The sequence below is a fragment of the Nicotiana tabacum genome, unplaced genomic scaffold (assembly GCF_000715075.1).
Source record: "Nicotiana tabacum cultivar K326 unplaced genomic scaffold, ASM71507v2 Un00002, whole genome shotgun sequence".
NCBI lineage: Eukaryota > Viridiplantae > Streptophyta > Magnoliopsida > Solanales > Solanaceae > Nicotiana > Nicotiana tabacum.
Window position 1 is genome coordinate 2,386,758 of NW_027438240.1, and position 14,217 is coordinate 2,400,974.

Below are 14,217 nucleotides of genomic sequence, written 5' to 3' on the forward strand. Positions count from 1 at the left end.
ACTGTTTTCGAGCACGCTTTAGACTTTAAATATTTCTTTTGCTCTACTTTCATCTTCGATATACCTACACATAAAATAGACTCCATTACGCTCAAATAAAGTGTAGTTTAACATTAAAGCACATAAAACGTAAGGTAGATAATATACTAAGATATGGAATTATAGCCACACATCATGGTTCATATTTATTGACCTTAAATAGTGGGTTGTATGTTCACTTTCTTATCAAGTGTTACTGAAATATGTCTATCTCTTTGTTCTTCTATATTCATATCATATGTTAAGATCTATTAAATTCTTATATCTTTTTCGAATGTGAAGTGATTATTAATATTTAGGTATCATATTGATTTTTATATTTAATTACAAAATTCGGTTAACCTGAAAGTGTGCATCAACGAAAAATTATTGTTAGAAGACTTAAAAAATAACTATTACGTGTTACTAATAGAATTCTCCCATAAGAATTTTTTAATCGATAATATGTTTGTCAATTTTTTATATTTTTACTAAATATATATTTACTTATCAAATATTTAACAAAGTAAGATTGAAATAATATTTAAGTAACAAAAAATCCGAAAATTCGAAAAATCCGACAAAATCGAACCATTCCAAACCGATATAGTTGGTTTGGTTTGGTTTTGATAAAAACCGAATTAACCCGGTTCATGTACACCCCTGACCACGACCGTTAATATGAGAGTGAGGGAGTAGAAAAGAGTGGGAGATATAGAGGAAAAAGGAAAAAGAAAATGTACCCCTGCAGTAATTATGGAAAGCTAACCAATGCGCGTTAGACAATACACGCCAAAGAATACTAACCGTAGTGGCAAAGAATCTGACGAAGCTTTTTTATTTTTCTCTTGACAGCGTGAAAAATAAAATTAACCAAGAGTAATTTTGGTTTAACCAGTTTATGTTTATACTCTAAAATAATCTTTATACAATTAGGTTGATTATAAACTAAGTAGTATAAGTAATTGGAGTTAATAAACATGTGAATTAACAATTTGCAAATGATGATAAGTACCAATTTAATTTAATTATCAAGATTTTTTAAAAAGGTATCTTCTCAATTACTACTCAAACGTAGAAACAACAGTATTAACTAAAAGCTTGTTTGGGTGATTGTTATGTATCGTTTCATAATGTATTATATAATATTGTATTGTATCATTTTGATGTATATAATATTTGGATAGATTGCATTGTTTGTCGTCGTTTCATGATCTCATATACTAACAATATGAAGAATAAACTTATAATATCATAAAAAAAAAGTAAGGTATAAGGTAAAATTATTATATAAAAGGTATATTTTTTAAAAAACAATTCTCTCTATATATAGAGAAAGATTAGTCGACAAGACCTTGCAATCTAGCTAGTTGGAGAACATAGAGAGGAGTTTAACTTATATTCTATACTGTATAAAAAGTTGGGTAAATGATAAAATTAGATTATTTAATAATAATGAAGGGTAAGACGAGAGAAAAAAAAGGTAATAACGGGACTATATCAAATTGATCGTTCCATAAAGTAATATTTTTTATCATTACATAATGACAGATTTAACGATACGATACAATAAAATTTAAATAACAATCAAAACAAATATTACATTTAAAGAATTGTTACGATACAACACATATAATAACCCTCCAAACAAGTTGTAAGGTGTGAGTAGCTTGATTTACTGATTTTCTAATTGATGAAATGAACACCAATTGAATTTCTTAAATATGTAAACCGTATATAATTTCAGATTCTTTAAACCAATGGAACATGAGTGGCACAGGTGAGATAGTAACGGGGATATTTATCGGGGGTTTCTGGTTATCAATGAACACCGCCCCGTGATGGGGTTTGCTACCTTTTGGAGGAATCCCCTACTTGTCGGTCCCCCAAGATTTTTCGCGCTAACTGTCCATTAATATAGTACTTAGCTCTCCCAAGCTCAAACGCTGTCGTTTTGTGTACTGCCGACCTCCTAGGTACTTGTGTTTTCATCATCAGATGCTATAACACTACTGTAGTATTCTTTTGAGTGTCCAATACTACTACTACTAATAAAATTTCCTTTCACTTTTTTCCTTTTTTAGATTTTCTTTTTCTAATCTTTTTTTTGTCCCTTACATTATTATCTCATTCTTTGCATGATTGTTGATCTTACAGCAGGCGCCGGTACCCAAATGGGGTCACTGCAAACATCAGCAAATCTTTCTTGTTTATGTGTATCAGTTAGAGGAGGTGTACAGGGTTTTAGTACTGTAGTAAGGCAAGTGGGGTTCAATTCTTGGTTATTGCAGGGGCGAATTAGAAGCAGAAAGATCCAATCTTTATGTGTTAGAAGTTCTTTTAATAATGCTGGTGGTAGTAGTTCTTCAGAGGAGAAGGGTCTTCTTTTGGGTGCTGAGAGGGATAGCTCTGGCTCTGTTGTTGGTTTTCAATTGATTCCCCATTCTGGTACTTCCCTTTAGTTTTTTCTTTGAATTTAAAGTTAGGCATTCAGTAATTTCTTTGTATGTGTTCTGTTAATTTTATCTGGATTTGGTTTTCAAGTTGATCAAAACTGGTAAATATCACATCTTCAATATAACATAATCCATAGTTCTCCATTTGATTATACAATGCCCATTTCCTACCTAAAAAGTGGGTGGTCAGAGTTACTCGGTCGGTACTTGTGCTGGTGGTAAGTAGCACGTATCCAGTTGAATAGTTGAGTGGGTGCAAGTTGGCCCGGACTCCACCGTCATCAACAAAAGAAAAAAGGAAGAAGAGAAGTGTGTGCGTGGAAGTTGAGAAGATTTGCTAAATGGAAAGAGTTCCACTGTGTAGTTTGGACAAATGATCATTACTGCTGATGGCTAAGTTGATTGATATGACTTTGTTTATGCCAAAGTTTGTATTTGATGAAGTGAACAACGGCCGGGGACATTTACCTTCATAATTACACTGTATGAGCTCTGTTGAAATGTTCGGGGACAATGTTAGAATTCAACAATACGGTTATGATTAATACTATTGTTAGACTTGTGGATCAGCATCTCTGTATAGTAATTTGTTTTTTAGAGTGTAAGCCTGATGTAATCTGCGAGTTCGATGAGTTGGTCTTTCAATATGACAGAAAGGATGCTCAGCTATTTTCACATTTGCGGTGATATTAAGCCTGATGTTCTGGAACTTTACTTCATTGGCTAGCTAAGTTGTCATCCATAAATACTGCCATGCTGATGTTTGTTACTGTTAAAAAAAGATGTCTATACTTATTGACTAGTGCTATTAGGGGTCAAAGACTTAGCGTCTTGCTGCTACAAAAGGTTACAGTTCGTGGGACAATAAGGGGTGTCTGGTCAATATAAGTTGGGGTTTTGACTGGAGTGTGATTGAGGATAATGGGGTCATGAGCTCGACTCAACTATGACATTGCCTTTGTATGTGTGTGTATCTTTTGGTAGTTTTTCTCTTGGTTTCCACCGTATGAAGCTGAAGATAGGGTCCTTTTTTTTTTCTTTAATAAAATGATTTCTGTGAAGTAACGTGGGAATTTTTAATTCATTTACGCTGTTGATTCAGGCTCTTAACTAATTGTTTTTACACCTGATGTATTTCTGTCTCAGAATATGTAATGATAGTTTTATTGTCTACTCCATTTTTCTAGTTTCCGTTCAAAGAAAATGAAATGGTGTACTCAATTCAGTTACAGGTGATGCAACAATCGTTGAATCTCATGATATTGTAGCTGATGATAGAGATGACTTAAGTGAGGATGCTGAACAGAAGGAGAAACCCCCAACCAAATTAACATTCAATATCATTTTTGTTACTGCTGAAGCAGCTCCGTATTCTAAGACCGGTGGCTTAGGAGATGTTTGTGGCTCTTTGCCTGTAGCACTAGCTTCTCGGGGTCATCGTGTAATGGTCGTCTCACCCAGGTATCTGAATGGAGGTCCTTCCGATGAAAAGTATGCTAATACTGTTGACCTTGATGTGCGGGCTACAATCCATTGTTTTGGTGGTCCGCAGGAAGTAGCCTTCTACCATGAATACAGAGCAGGAGTTGACTGGGTAAGAACGTTTTGCGTACTTCCTTTTTCTTTTGGGGTGGGTGGGGTGGATAATGTACTTCTTGGTGCTTATTCTTCAGCTTTATTTCTGTTCCTCTCTCTCTCTAATGATTAACTGGCTGCTTCAAGCAAAGGACTGTCTGACTAAAGGATGATTTACGCAAACAACTTAAACTTCACTATTGTTATTAGGACGTCAAGCTGACTGATTCGAGGATGGTTGCAAACAACTTAATGTCCACTATGGTTATTAGGATGTCAGCCTGCTTCATTAATGAATAATTAGTTGAATGTGTCTGTACTTTAGTTAACAGAAAATGTTTCTTGTTAATATTATAATTTAAATGTTACAGAAGTACACTGCTCTTGCTATCAGGTATTTGTGGACCACCCTTCTTATCGCAGACCTGGAACGCCATATGGTGATATTTATGGTGCATTTGGTGATAATCAGGTAATATGTTACTCTTTTTTCATGCATGATGATCACATCTCCATATGGTTTAATGCGATGGCTAGTGATAATACTTCCCTATCTTTTTGGTAAGCAGTTTCGCTTCACTTTGCTTTGTCACGCAGCATGTGAAGCACCATTGATTCTTCCACTGGGAGGGTTCACTTACGGAGAGAAGTGCTTGTTTCTTGCTAATGATTGGCACGCTGCCCTGGTTCCTTTGTATGTGAACAAAATATTCTGACTTATCTCTATTTTTTATGTAACCTATTTTGATCTTTAACTGAATGCCAAGCATCTCAATGGTACTTTTGCTTGTGACATTTTTAGCATCCTTACAGTGGCATTAAAAAGTTCCTTACAAAGGCGTAACCTGTAGATGTATTGCTGTACATCAAAAAGAAAGAATTGTAGGTGCATTGCACAATAATGCTTCTGTGTTGGTATTGCAACTGTTACTATCAACTTTGTGTTGCTGCAACTTTGTCTAATAACTAGTATTAGTACCCGCGCATCGGTTAATATCAAAAGGAACTAATTATAGCATATTGGTATTCATATCTTATTTATTATATCATATCAAAATTAATGCTTTAATATTTTTTGTTGAGATCATTTATTTTATAGTATTTCTATTACTCCTACACATGAAAAATATATTAAAGGTTGTTAAAGTGATTCTTTAACATGCTTTCAAGCTAAGAAAATAGAAGAAAGCTTTGGAATCTTATTTTATAGTCAATTTATATTACAAATATTATTTCTAATAATTTATCCGTTCCCATCAATATAAATATTCTTTGAAAAAATATTATATAAATATTTTTCTCTTTTTCAAATTATCACTTTTATCATATTTTCTCTTTATACTAAAAATATTAAAATAATTATTTTTAATTAAAAAATAAACTAACCAAACTCAATCTAAAAAGTTTATCTTTCAAATGAAATTCAAAAAATAAACACACTCAATTGAAAAATTAACTACATTTTATGTTATTACATTGCCTATTAATATTGTCCGAAAATTGCCATGTGAATTTTTAATAATTTGTCACTTGACTAAATATATTGTTCATTACATAACTTCCCATCATCACTCTATTTCTATCTTCTCTTTGGAGATTTCAAATAATGTTAGTCCCTTCCTAGAGAAAATTAATAGAAAATCAACGATGGACCCAGGGGCGGCCCAAGGGTCAAGCCACTAAAGCAAAGGCTTTAGGCCCCCAAATTTTGAGGGCCCCAAATTTTTCTTTTGTTTTTCTACTTGTATATGTATTTAGACCCCGACTAATCTAGATTCGTACCGCGTAAGGCCTAGTAAAAGAGAGAACACGTTTTAACATGATTTTTTTAAACCGCAGGACTCGAACCCAATATATTTAATTAAGGTAAGTTGGATCAAATACATCTCACAACAATCTTTAGGGTAGGGTCTAAATATATTGGGTATGTTAAAATAAAAAATAAAATATTTTATAAAAAGTCAAGATAACTTTTAATTTAGTAGTGATGTAACCGTTTGAGCAAAAAATGCAGAAAGAGAATCACTCTTCCTAAACCCTTGTCGCGAATATAAAACTTTTCATTATTTAAATTTTACGAGTGACATCATTAGTGAGGTATCTATATGAATTTGGTTCTATTATCTAAGATCAACAATATCTTAGGAGAGACTAAATTATTTATAAAAGAAACTATTAACAACTGATGTTATGCCAAAATTCTATACTTTTAGCACATTACTCGCCCTATATTTTGTTGGTTTAAGTGAGTTATTGTGCGACAATTGCGCTAAATTGTGTTGTTCTATATGTAGGAACATCGGAATGAATCATCGATGTTATGATAATTTTTTTTTTTCCTTCTGAAACGCCCCAAATTAAAAATTGGCTTTAGGCCACCAATCTTCTTGGGCCGCCCTGGATGGACCGTCAATGTAAAAACCAAATGAATGAGCCTGCAGTGAAAAAAGTATAATGAATATTATTATGTATTCTTCATTAAATTATTATAGTTTCTAGTTTCAATATCTTATTTTCTTTACTTAGATCTTATATTCTGTGATTTTTTCTTCTATTCCAATAATATTCACTATTGATTAACACTTGTTCTCTCACTCTTTTCCCATATCTTTGAGAGAAAATACATATTCCTTCTTTATACATACAAATTCCGCTCTATTTCAATGCTACTTTTGCTTGTGACATTTTAGCATCCTTACAATGGCACTTCTAAAAAAGTTCCTTACAAAGGCGCAATCTGTAGATGTATTGCTGTGCATCAAAAAGAAAGAAGTATAGATGCATTGCACAATAATGCTTCTGTGTTGGTATTGCAACTGTTACTATCAACTTTGTGTTGCTGCAATTTTATCTAATAATAATGCCATCTTAGCTTCCATCTTTTTGATGAAGTAAGTGAATATCATTAACAAAAGGCATCAACAAGATGCAGAGGTTACAAAGAAACAGAAAGTATCAGCCCAAAAATATCATCAGACTAAGTAGCTGATAAATTCCAAAAAGGATTCAGGGTTATAAACAGGGGTAAGATTAACCGAGCTAAAAAGATTAACTAAACATTTGGCTTTAAGAGAATGATTGGCAGCTGAGACCCCATCAAAGCATCTCTGATTCCTTTCGGTCGATATACACCACAAAATACAAGCAGGAACCATAGTTCAGATCCTTTTGATGGTTTTATCAACTTTCCATGAGCACCAACTCACAAAAGCCTCCCTGACACTACATGGCATAGACCAATGCAGACCAAAAAGAGTTAGGAACATGTTCCACATGTCTGTTGCAACTGAGCAGTGAAGAAACAAATGGTTAATTGTCTCAGACTTGCAGAGGCACATGTAACACCTATTAGGTAGTTGAAAATTTCTCCTGATGAGATTGTCCTGTGTTAAGCAAGAGCCTTTTAGAGTGATCCAGATAAAACAGATGCAGCTTAGTTCTCCAGATTAATTTCCAAGGCCATTGATCAATCATTTCTTTATTGGAGCTCAGGCTATTTGACTGAGTAAGTACCCTCTTTGCTGTTGCCCCATTTAAGCCTGTCTCTTCCCTGGTTGGCGATTATGTTGTTGTGCAGGCTTCCAAGAAGTGAAGCCAGATCTTCTATCTCTCAATCATTAAGATCCCTTCTTAGGTTTAGATTCCATGTATTGTACTCCCTGTTTTGAGCAATAGTAGAGTCTGGATTGGTTGCACTTAGGAATAATCTTGGGTAGACCTCCTTTAGTATAGTGTGCCCCAACCATTTGTTCTTCCAAAATTGGATGTGTGCCCCATTTCCCACTTGCAGTGATGTGTTTCTTGAGAAATCCTCCCACAGTTTCATGATACTCTTCCACAGCACAGTTCCATATGGTGTTCTAACCACATTAGTGCACCAGTGACTAGAAGTCCCATACTTTGCTTGGATGATCTCTTTCCAGAACCCAGCTTCCTCCTGGTTATACCTCCAGTGCCACTTCATAAGCATGCTTTTGTTGTGAAGTGCCAGATCTTTAACTCCAAGGCCCCAAGTGTTTTGGGCATTGTAACTTTGGAACATTTGACTAAGTGTAACTTATTCTCTTTACCGTTACCTTACCTTAGCTTCCATCTTTAGCCTTTTGATAATCTATAAGGTAATGTATTAGTACGTAATATACTTTTCTGAAAATTAAAAGAAAAAGAAAAATGTAGACTAGTAGTCATCTGTTCCTTGAAGTGCTTCATGTTTAAACATTCATATCGTGGTTAACTGATACTATCAGTGACTGCCATCTGATTGTTATGCTTTATTTTGAATGTTCGGACTTGAGTGAGGGGTTATTGTACGGTCCTCTAGTGCGTGTCTGGATATTTGTACACACCATCATGTAACTATGTCATGCTATATCAATAGTAGCCTTGGTAACACTTCCCTCCATTCACCTGCAGCACCTTAACGTGCTGCGGAATATCTTAATTCTGGTTATATGTGCTATGGACCAGTTTATGACAGAATCCTTCTGCTGATCTCCGAGTGTTCTATGGTGCAGACTTTTAGCAGCCAAGTATCGTCCTTATGGTGTTTACAAGGATGCTCGTAGTATTGTCTTAATACACAACATTGCACATCAGGTACTTTCCTAGTTTACTTCTCCCTATTTCTGTGACAAGGAGGTATAGCTGCCTGCAAGTTTTGCATCTGTCTGAATGTCTCCTGTTTTGATGACTCTGAGTTACAGGCTTATATTTTCTGGTCAGACTGTAACATCCTCATGGTTTTCTTTTAATTCTTAGTCATCGGAATGTTTGTTCTTGGTTTGAATTTGATGTCTTTAATCACTCAACTCATGTTCACTTCCTGAATCTGTGAGTCTATTAGAACATGGGATTAGCTCAAACTGTTGATTCTCGGTCCACAAAGATGTGATTTGATTTACGATTCACAATTCCTGGGGACTGGTTGCTGCAGGAATATAAATGTCTCTCCTTTGGTGGAAATTTGATGTTTGATACTCGAAGCTGCTATTTGATAAAATCTTCTAGGCACCTTCCGTAGGTAGGAAAGTTAAAGAGAAACTAACCTAATCTTGTTAGCTCAGTTTGTTATTTTGGAATTATTCTGATTGGTTGAGAGAAAGTTAGTGGGTAATCACGAGGTGGATTCTACACTCCAAATGTCTGATTTCATTGCTTGTTGGTACTAGGATAGTTCATCATCTACCTTGTATTTGGTCTATCTCAACCATATGTCGTGACCTGTGGTTCATAATTATTTATTGATTGCTTGATGGAATTTTCTTGTACAACTAAGTTGTCCAGTGGCTTGTATTGAATTATCTGCACCTTGAGGTTATTAGTGTTTTATGTTATATCGTCATACATTGTCTTTTGTTTGATATTTTCATAGGGAGTGGAGCCTGCAGCAACCTACCATAATCTGGGATTGCCTCCAGAATGGTATGGAGCACTTGAATGGATATTTCCCACGTGGGCAAGGGCGCATGCGCTTGACACTGGTGAAACAGTCAATGTTTTGAAAGGGGCAGTCGCAATTGCTGATCGGATACTGACAGTTAGCCAGGTCTATACAAAAATTTCCACTTATGTATACTAATAGAAAAATACTACTGTAGGAATCATATCTCACTGATTATGGTTCATGAATTTCTTATGAGAAATCGACATGACTTCATGGTAAATTGTTGAACATTGTTATCGAATATATTAAAAAATTGCATTTTGTCTGTCTTTTTTTCTTTGTAGTTACCTTTTTTTTTGGGTGGCAGGGGTACTCATGGGAAATAACAACTCCTGAAGGGGGATATGGATTACATGAGCTGTTGAGCAGTAGAAAGTCAGTTCTTAATGGTACGCCTGTTAGTTGGTTACTTATGAGTTCTTTCTAATATTCTTTTCCGCTTATTCTAATCCTAGTTTGGTAAGATATATGTTGATTGAAGAGGCATCTTTACAAGCATTATCTTCATGTTAATCAAGTCCTTATTTTTGTTAAACGTCAAGACCAAAGCCAAGTCTAAGTGTAGTAATGACCTTAACATGGATTCCATTTTCTCTGAACTTTAGAATTACTAGTTAATCTATCTGAACTTTTATGCAGGAATTACTAATGGAATCGATGTTAGTGATTGGAACCCATCGACAGATGAGCATACTGCTTCACATTACTCCATCCGTGACCTCTCTGGAAAGGTAATTTAAGCTTCTCAGTTTCACAATTTTACTACTTCAGTGATAAGTTTTGCCATGAGAAAAGGACTGTCTACAAAACCTTCGTAACTGCTATGAAATTTGATCCAAATGAGGGTTCTTGAGGATTGTCCATAAACTTTAAAAAGGGAACAAACCGATTGGCATCAACATTAGTACTTTATTTCTTTTCATGTTTATTCTATATCCAGCTGTGCACAAGCGCACTCTCACTCACTCTCTTCCTTGTGATAACACTGCACAAACTGTCTGTGCTAACTTCCTTTTTTATTCAGGTTAAGTGCAAGACTGCTCTGCAAAAGGAGTTGGGCCTTCCAATTCGACCTGATTGTCCGCTGGTGAGAGTTTTGTTGTTTCTTTGAATTATGAAGAAAATTTCTTCCTTCTCTAACCAGAAAATTTGAAATGTTAATAATGCAGATTGGATTTATTGGAAGGCTGGACTATCAGAAAGGTGTTGACATAATCCTGTCAGCAATTCCAGAACTTATGCAGGATGATGTCCAATTTGTAGGATTTTCTACCCACATCTTTTTTTATATCGTTATTAATGCAGCTTGTTTGAGTCTGATTAGTAAACTTTTGGTAGATCCTAGTCCTTCCAATTGTTCATTAACGGTATTCGCTTTTGGACATGAGTTGACTCAAATTTCGTTGTCTGAGATTGTTTATGACATTTATGTTTTTGCCTTCTTGTTTTACTACGCACTTTGGATCTACAATCCTCTTCCTTCATGCCCCCTTACTCAGTAATGTGTTGATAATACTGAATTTTATTCGAATGAATGTGTTCAAATTGAAATTTTGTTACGGGTGTAATTATACAGTTTATAGAGAGAATTCCTAAAAGGGAACTGAAAATTTGAGCTTCAACTAGGTAGGGAGAACTTCTGAAACGGGTAGGGAACTGGAATTCAAAGTTCAGGTTACCCTTTTAGGAATTATCCCTTATTTTTTTCGTCATTACATGAAAAACTTGTTCATTTGATGTTGCAAATTATAAAATTATATCCAGGATTTGTTCTGGAGCATTTGTTTAGTCATCCTGTTTTTCTAGTATAAGTTTCTGCAAATTGTTTTAGTTTGGGGTTGAATTTATTATCTATTCCTTATCCAGGTAATGCTTGGATCTGGTGAGAAACAATATGAAGATTGGATGAGACATACAGAAAATCTCTTCAAAGACAAATTCCGCGGTTGGGTTGGATTTAATGTTCCAGTTTCTCATAGGATAACAGCAGGGTAATTCTAAATTTCATATGGTGGATTTAAATGCTTAAGTTAATAGTAATCAGTATGCTAACTTATTTATACTGTATTGTGCAGCTGCGACATACTATTGATGCCCTCAAGATTCGAACCTTGTGGTTTAAACCAGTTGTATGCAATGAGATATGGCACCATACCTGTCGTTCATAGCACTGGGGGCCTAAGAGTGAGTTGATTTCCGTATATAGAAATGGCTTTTCAAATGAAAAAAGCTCATGCGTTATACTTTCTCTTCCTTATCTTTAGGACACGGTGAAGGATTTTAATCCATATGCTCAAGAAGGAGAAGGTGAAGGTACCGGGTATGTGTTTTTCCTAGAAATGCTGTTGATATTTATGATGTACTGTGATGTTGCTGCTCATTAAGAAACTGGAAATAAATTAAACTGGTACTACCGCATAAAGTAGCTCCAAGGATTGTGCTTGTAGGGAGAATCACCTTGTCTTAACTACCATCTCTTGCTTCTTCATTTTTAGGACAGAATAGAATTTCACTCTTGAATGGAAATTTAGGGAGATTAAGATATGTTAAACTAGATAGCTTTGTACTTGTGCGCGGCCTGCAAATCCTTGTACCAAATTTTTTCCTTTGAATTCAAGTGGGTTTTGTGATGTCCACATAAGGAGGTCAATGCTCATTGCTTAAGAGTTAGAAACATATATGGCACCCAAGGGTGTGTCCTAGTGGTCAATGAAGTGGTGAGAACCATAAGGTCTCTGGTTCAAATCCAAACACTAGGAGATTTTTTCTCATTTATCCAAACCTTGGTGGATAGAGTTACATGATACTTGTTGCTGTGGTGGTAGGTGGCAGGTATCCTGTGCAATTAGTCGAGGTGCGCGCAAGCTGGTCCGGACACCACGGTTATTAAAAAAAAAAGAGTTAGAAACATATATGTACTGTAGTCAATGATCTGGCTCTGATCCTTCTTGGAGCTTGGTTCTTTTAATTTTTAGATATCCAACTACCAATAAAAGACAAGAATATTTTCCACTCTTATTGCTGAATTATTATGCACTTGTGCTAACTTTCGGTTTATGAAATTTAACAGGTGGACATTTTCTCCTCTATCGAGAGAAAAGTTGCTTGATGTAAGTTTCCCCATGATAGATACTAATTTTTTCTGTTTTGTTCGTGGACCATACTATAATTTTACTGTTATTTTAACTGTTTGCAGACACTGAAGGTAGCGATTAGCACTTACATAGAACATAAGTCATCTTGGGAGGGGTTGATGAAAAGAGGAATGGAAAGGGACTATTCCTGGGAAAATGCGGCCATTCAGTACGAGCAAGTATTTGAATGGGCATTTATAGATCCTCCATATGTCAGATGATTTATCAAGAAAGAATATAGTATTATTGAACAAAAGGGAAAAAGATACCAGAATACACTGAGCTTTTGGTGATATTAGCTGTGGCTTATGTTAGTGTGTAATGTTCACTTATCATTTTTTATTTTTGCTGAGAAACCAAGTTAGTTCTAAAGACATAGATGATCTATGAGGGAGAGAAAATGACAGAAACCAAGAACTGCCACTTTGGGAGAATAGTGGAGACATGTACAAAGAATTTTGAATTTAAATTAAGGTCCATTATATCCTCTTTTGCGTGTGAGGAGAGGCCAATTGATTAATATTGGTTCTCATCTTTTTAATATCTCATTTGGAGTATCATTATTGTTGTTATTACTTTGGCACAAAGGTATATTGAGTTGGTGGCTTCATTAAGCATGATTTTATTCACGGTTGATATGAGATACTCTTATATATTGTATTCAAATTGAACATGATTAGCTTGAAAAAAATGAAGATAATTATCGGAAATGGTTTCAATCAAAGTAAGCGAGAAAAAAATTGTAGCTTGGCGATAACCTTTTAATAGAAAATTGGTTAACCCATGGATTATATGGATACCTATATTATTTATGACTTCTCGAATGTGGTCACTTTTGAGAGAATTTTTAATCTCTCAAATTTGAGGAACCCTCAATTTGAGTCTTTGCAAATGTAAAAGTTAAAACTCATTGGTTGTACATTAAGTATTTATTTTTTAAGTAGATAATATGGATCTTATTCATATTGTACCCATTTTGAAATGGTTCATTATGCAACTTATTTTTAGTGGATAATATTGATGAATAGTTATTTTTTGTAATGTATTTTGCCATCACTGAGTGGGCGTTTGGACATAAGAATTGTAAAATTCCAAAATAGGGGGAAAATTTTTTTCAAGTGAAAATGATAGTTGAAATGTAAAGTTGTGTTTGGACATAAATATATTTTTGGGTTGTTTTGAAGTTTTGCGACTGATTTGAGTGAAAATTTTGAAAAATTATTTTTTGAAGTTTTTTAAATTTTCGAAAATTTTTAAAATGTATCTTCAAGTAAAAATTAAAAATTTTATGAGCAAAACGCTGATTTAAAAAAAAAGTGAATTTTTTTTTAGAAAAAAGAAAAAATTTCTTATGTCCAAAACGGACTCTAAATGTGAGCAACAAGGATTAATAATTTCTTGATAAAAATGGGGATATTTGAAACTTGAGATGCGTGACTATTTTTTCCCAATAACGACTCGTGGCTTCTTGAAAGGGTCATATGACATGACCAAAAACAAAAAAGGGTCATATCAAGCTCATTATTCCAGATGCTAATCAGCCAATAGGAATTTGGGGCTGAGTTGTATAGTTATGGGAAGCATCCCACCG

The 14,217-nt window shown here is 34.6% G+C and overlaps 1 protein-coding gene across 5 annotated transcripts; it reads left to right on the forward strand.

Moving 5' to 3' along the window:
- The first annotated feature begins 1,706 nt into the window (after positions 1-1,706).
- Positions 1,707-13,113, forward strand: LOC107780738 (soluble starch synthase 1, chloroplastic/amyloplastic). 5 transcript variants are annotated; one of them, XM_016601319.2, is made up of 16 exons: positions 1,707-1,994; positions 2,179-2,466; positions 3,701-4,068; positions 4,444-4,521; positions 4,619-4,743; positions 8,564-8,645; positions 9,421-9,594; positions 9,800-9,881; positions 10,132-10,223; positions 10,517-10,579; positions 10,662-10,751; positions 11,359-11,483; positions 11,568-11,676; positions 11,757-11,812; positions 12,563-12,602; positions 12,689-13,113. In XM_016601319.2, exons 2-16 carry the CDS (start codon positions 2,193-2,195, stop codon positions 12,845-12,847), a joined length of 1,917 nt encoding a protein of 638 aa, XP_016456805.1. In that variant the 5' UTR covers positions 1,707-1,994; positions 2,179-2,192; the 3' UTR covers positions 12,848-13,113. The 5 variants fall into 5 exon arrangements, with proteins under 5 accessions (XP_016456805.1, XP_016456804.1, XP_075104702.1 ...); XM_016601318.2 differs by having other exon boundaries at positions 1,773-1,994; positions 2,176-2,466; XM_075248601.1 differs by lacking the exon at positions 4,619-4,743 and having other exon boundaries at positions 1,773-1,994; positions 4,421-4,521.
- The last annotated feature ends 1,104 nt before the right edge of the window (positions 13,114-14,217 follow it).

Bases quoted from the DNA above. Each gene is read 5' to 3' on its own strand.
- LOC107780738 (XM_016601317.2), top strand. From the start codon at position 2,157: ATGATTGTTGATCTTACAGCAGGCGCCGGTACCCAAATGGGGTCACTG. The intron at 2,467-3,700 runs GTACTTCCCTTT...TACTCAATTCAG, and splicing joins TCAATTGATTCCCCATTCTG to TTACAGGTGATGCAACAATC. The intron at 11,813-12,562 runs GTATGTGTTTTT...GAAATTTAACAG, and splicing joins GGAGAAGGTGAAGGTACCGG to GTGGACATTTTCTCCTCTAT.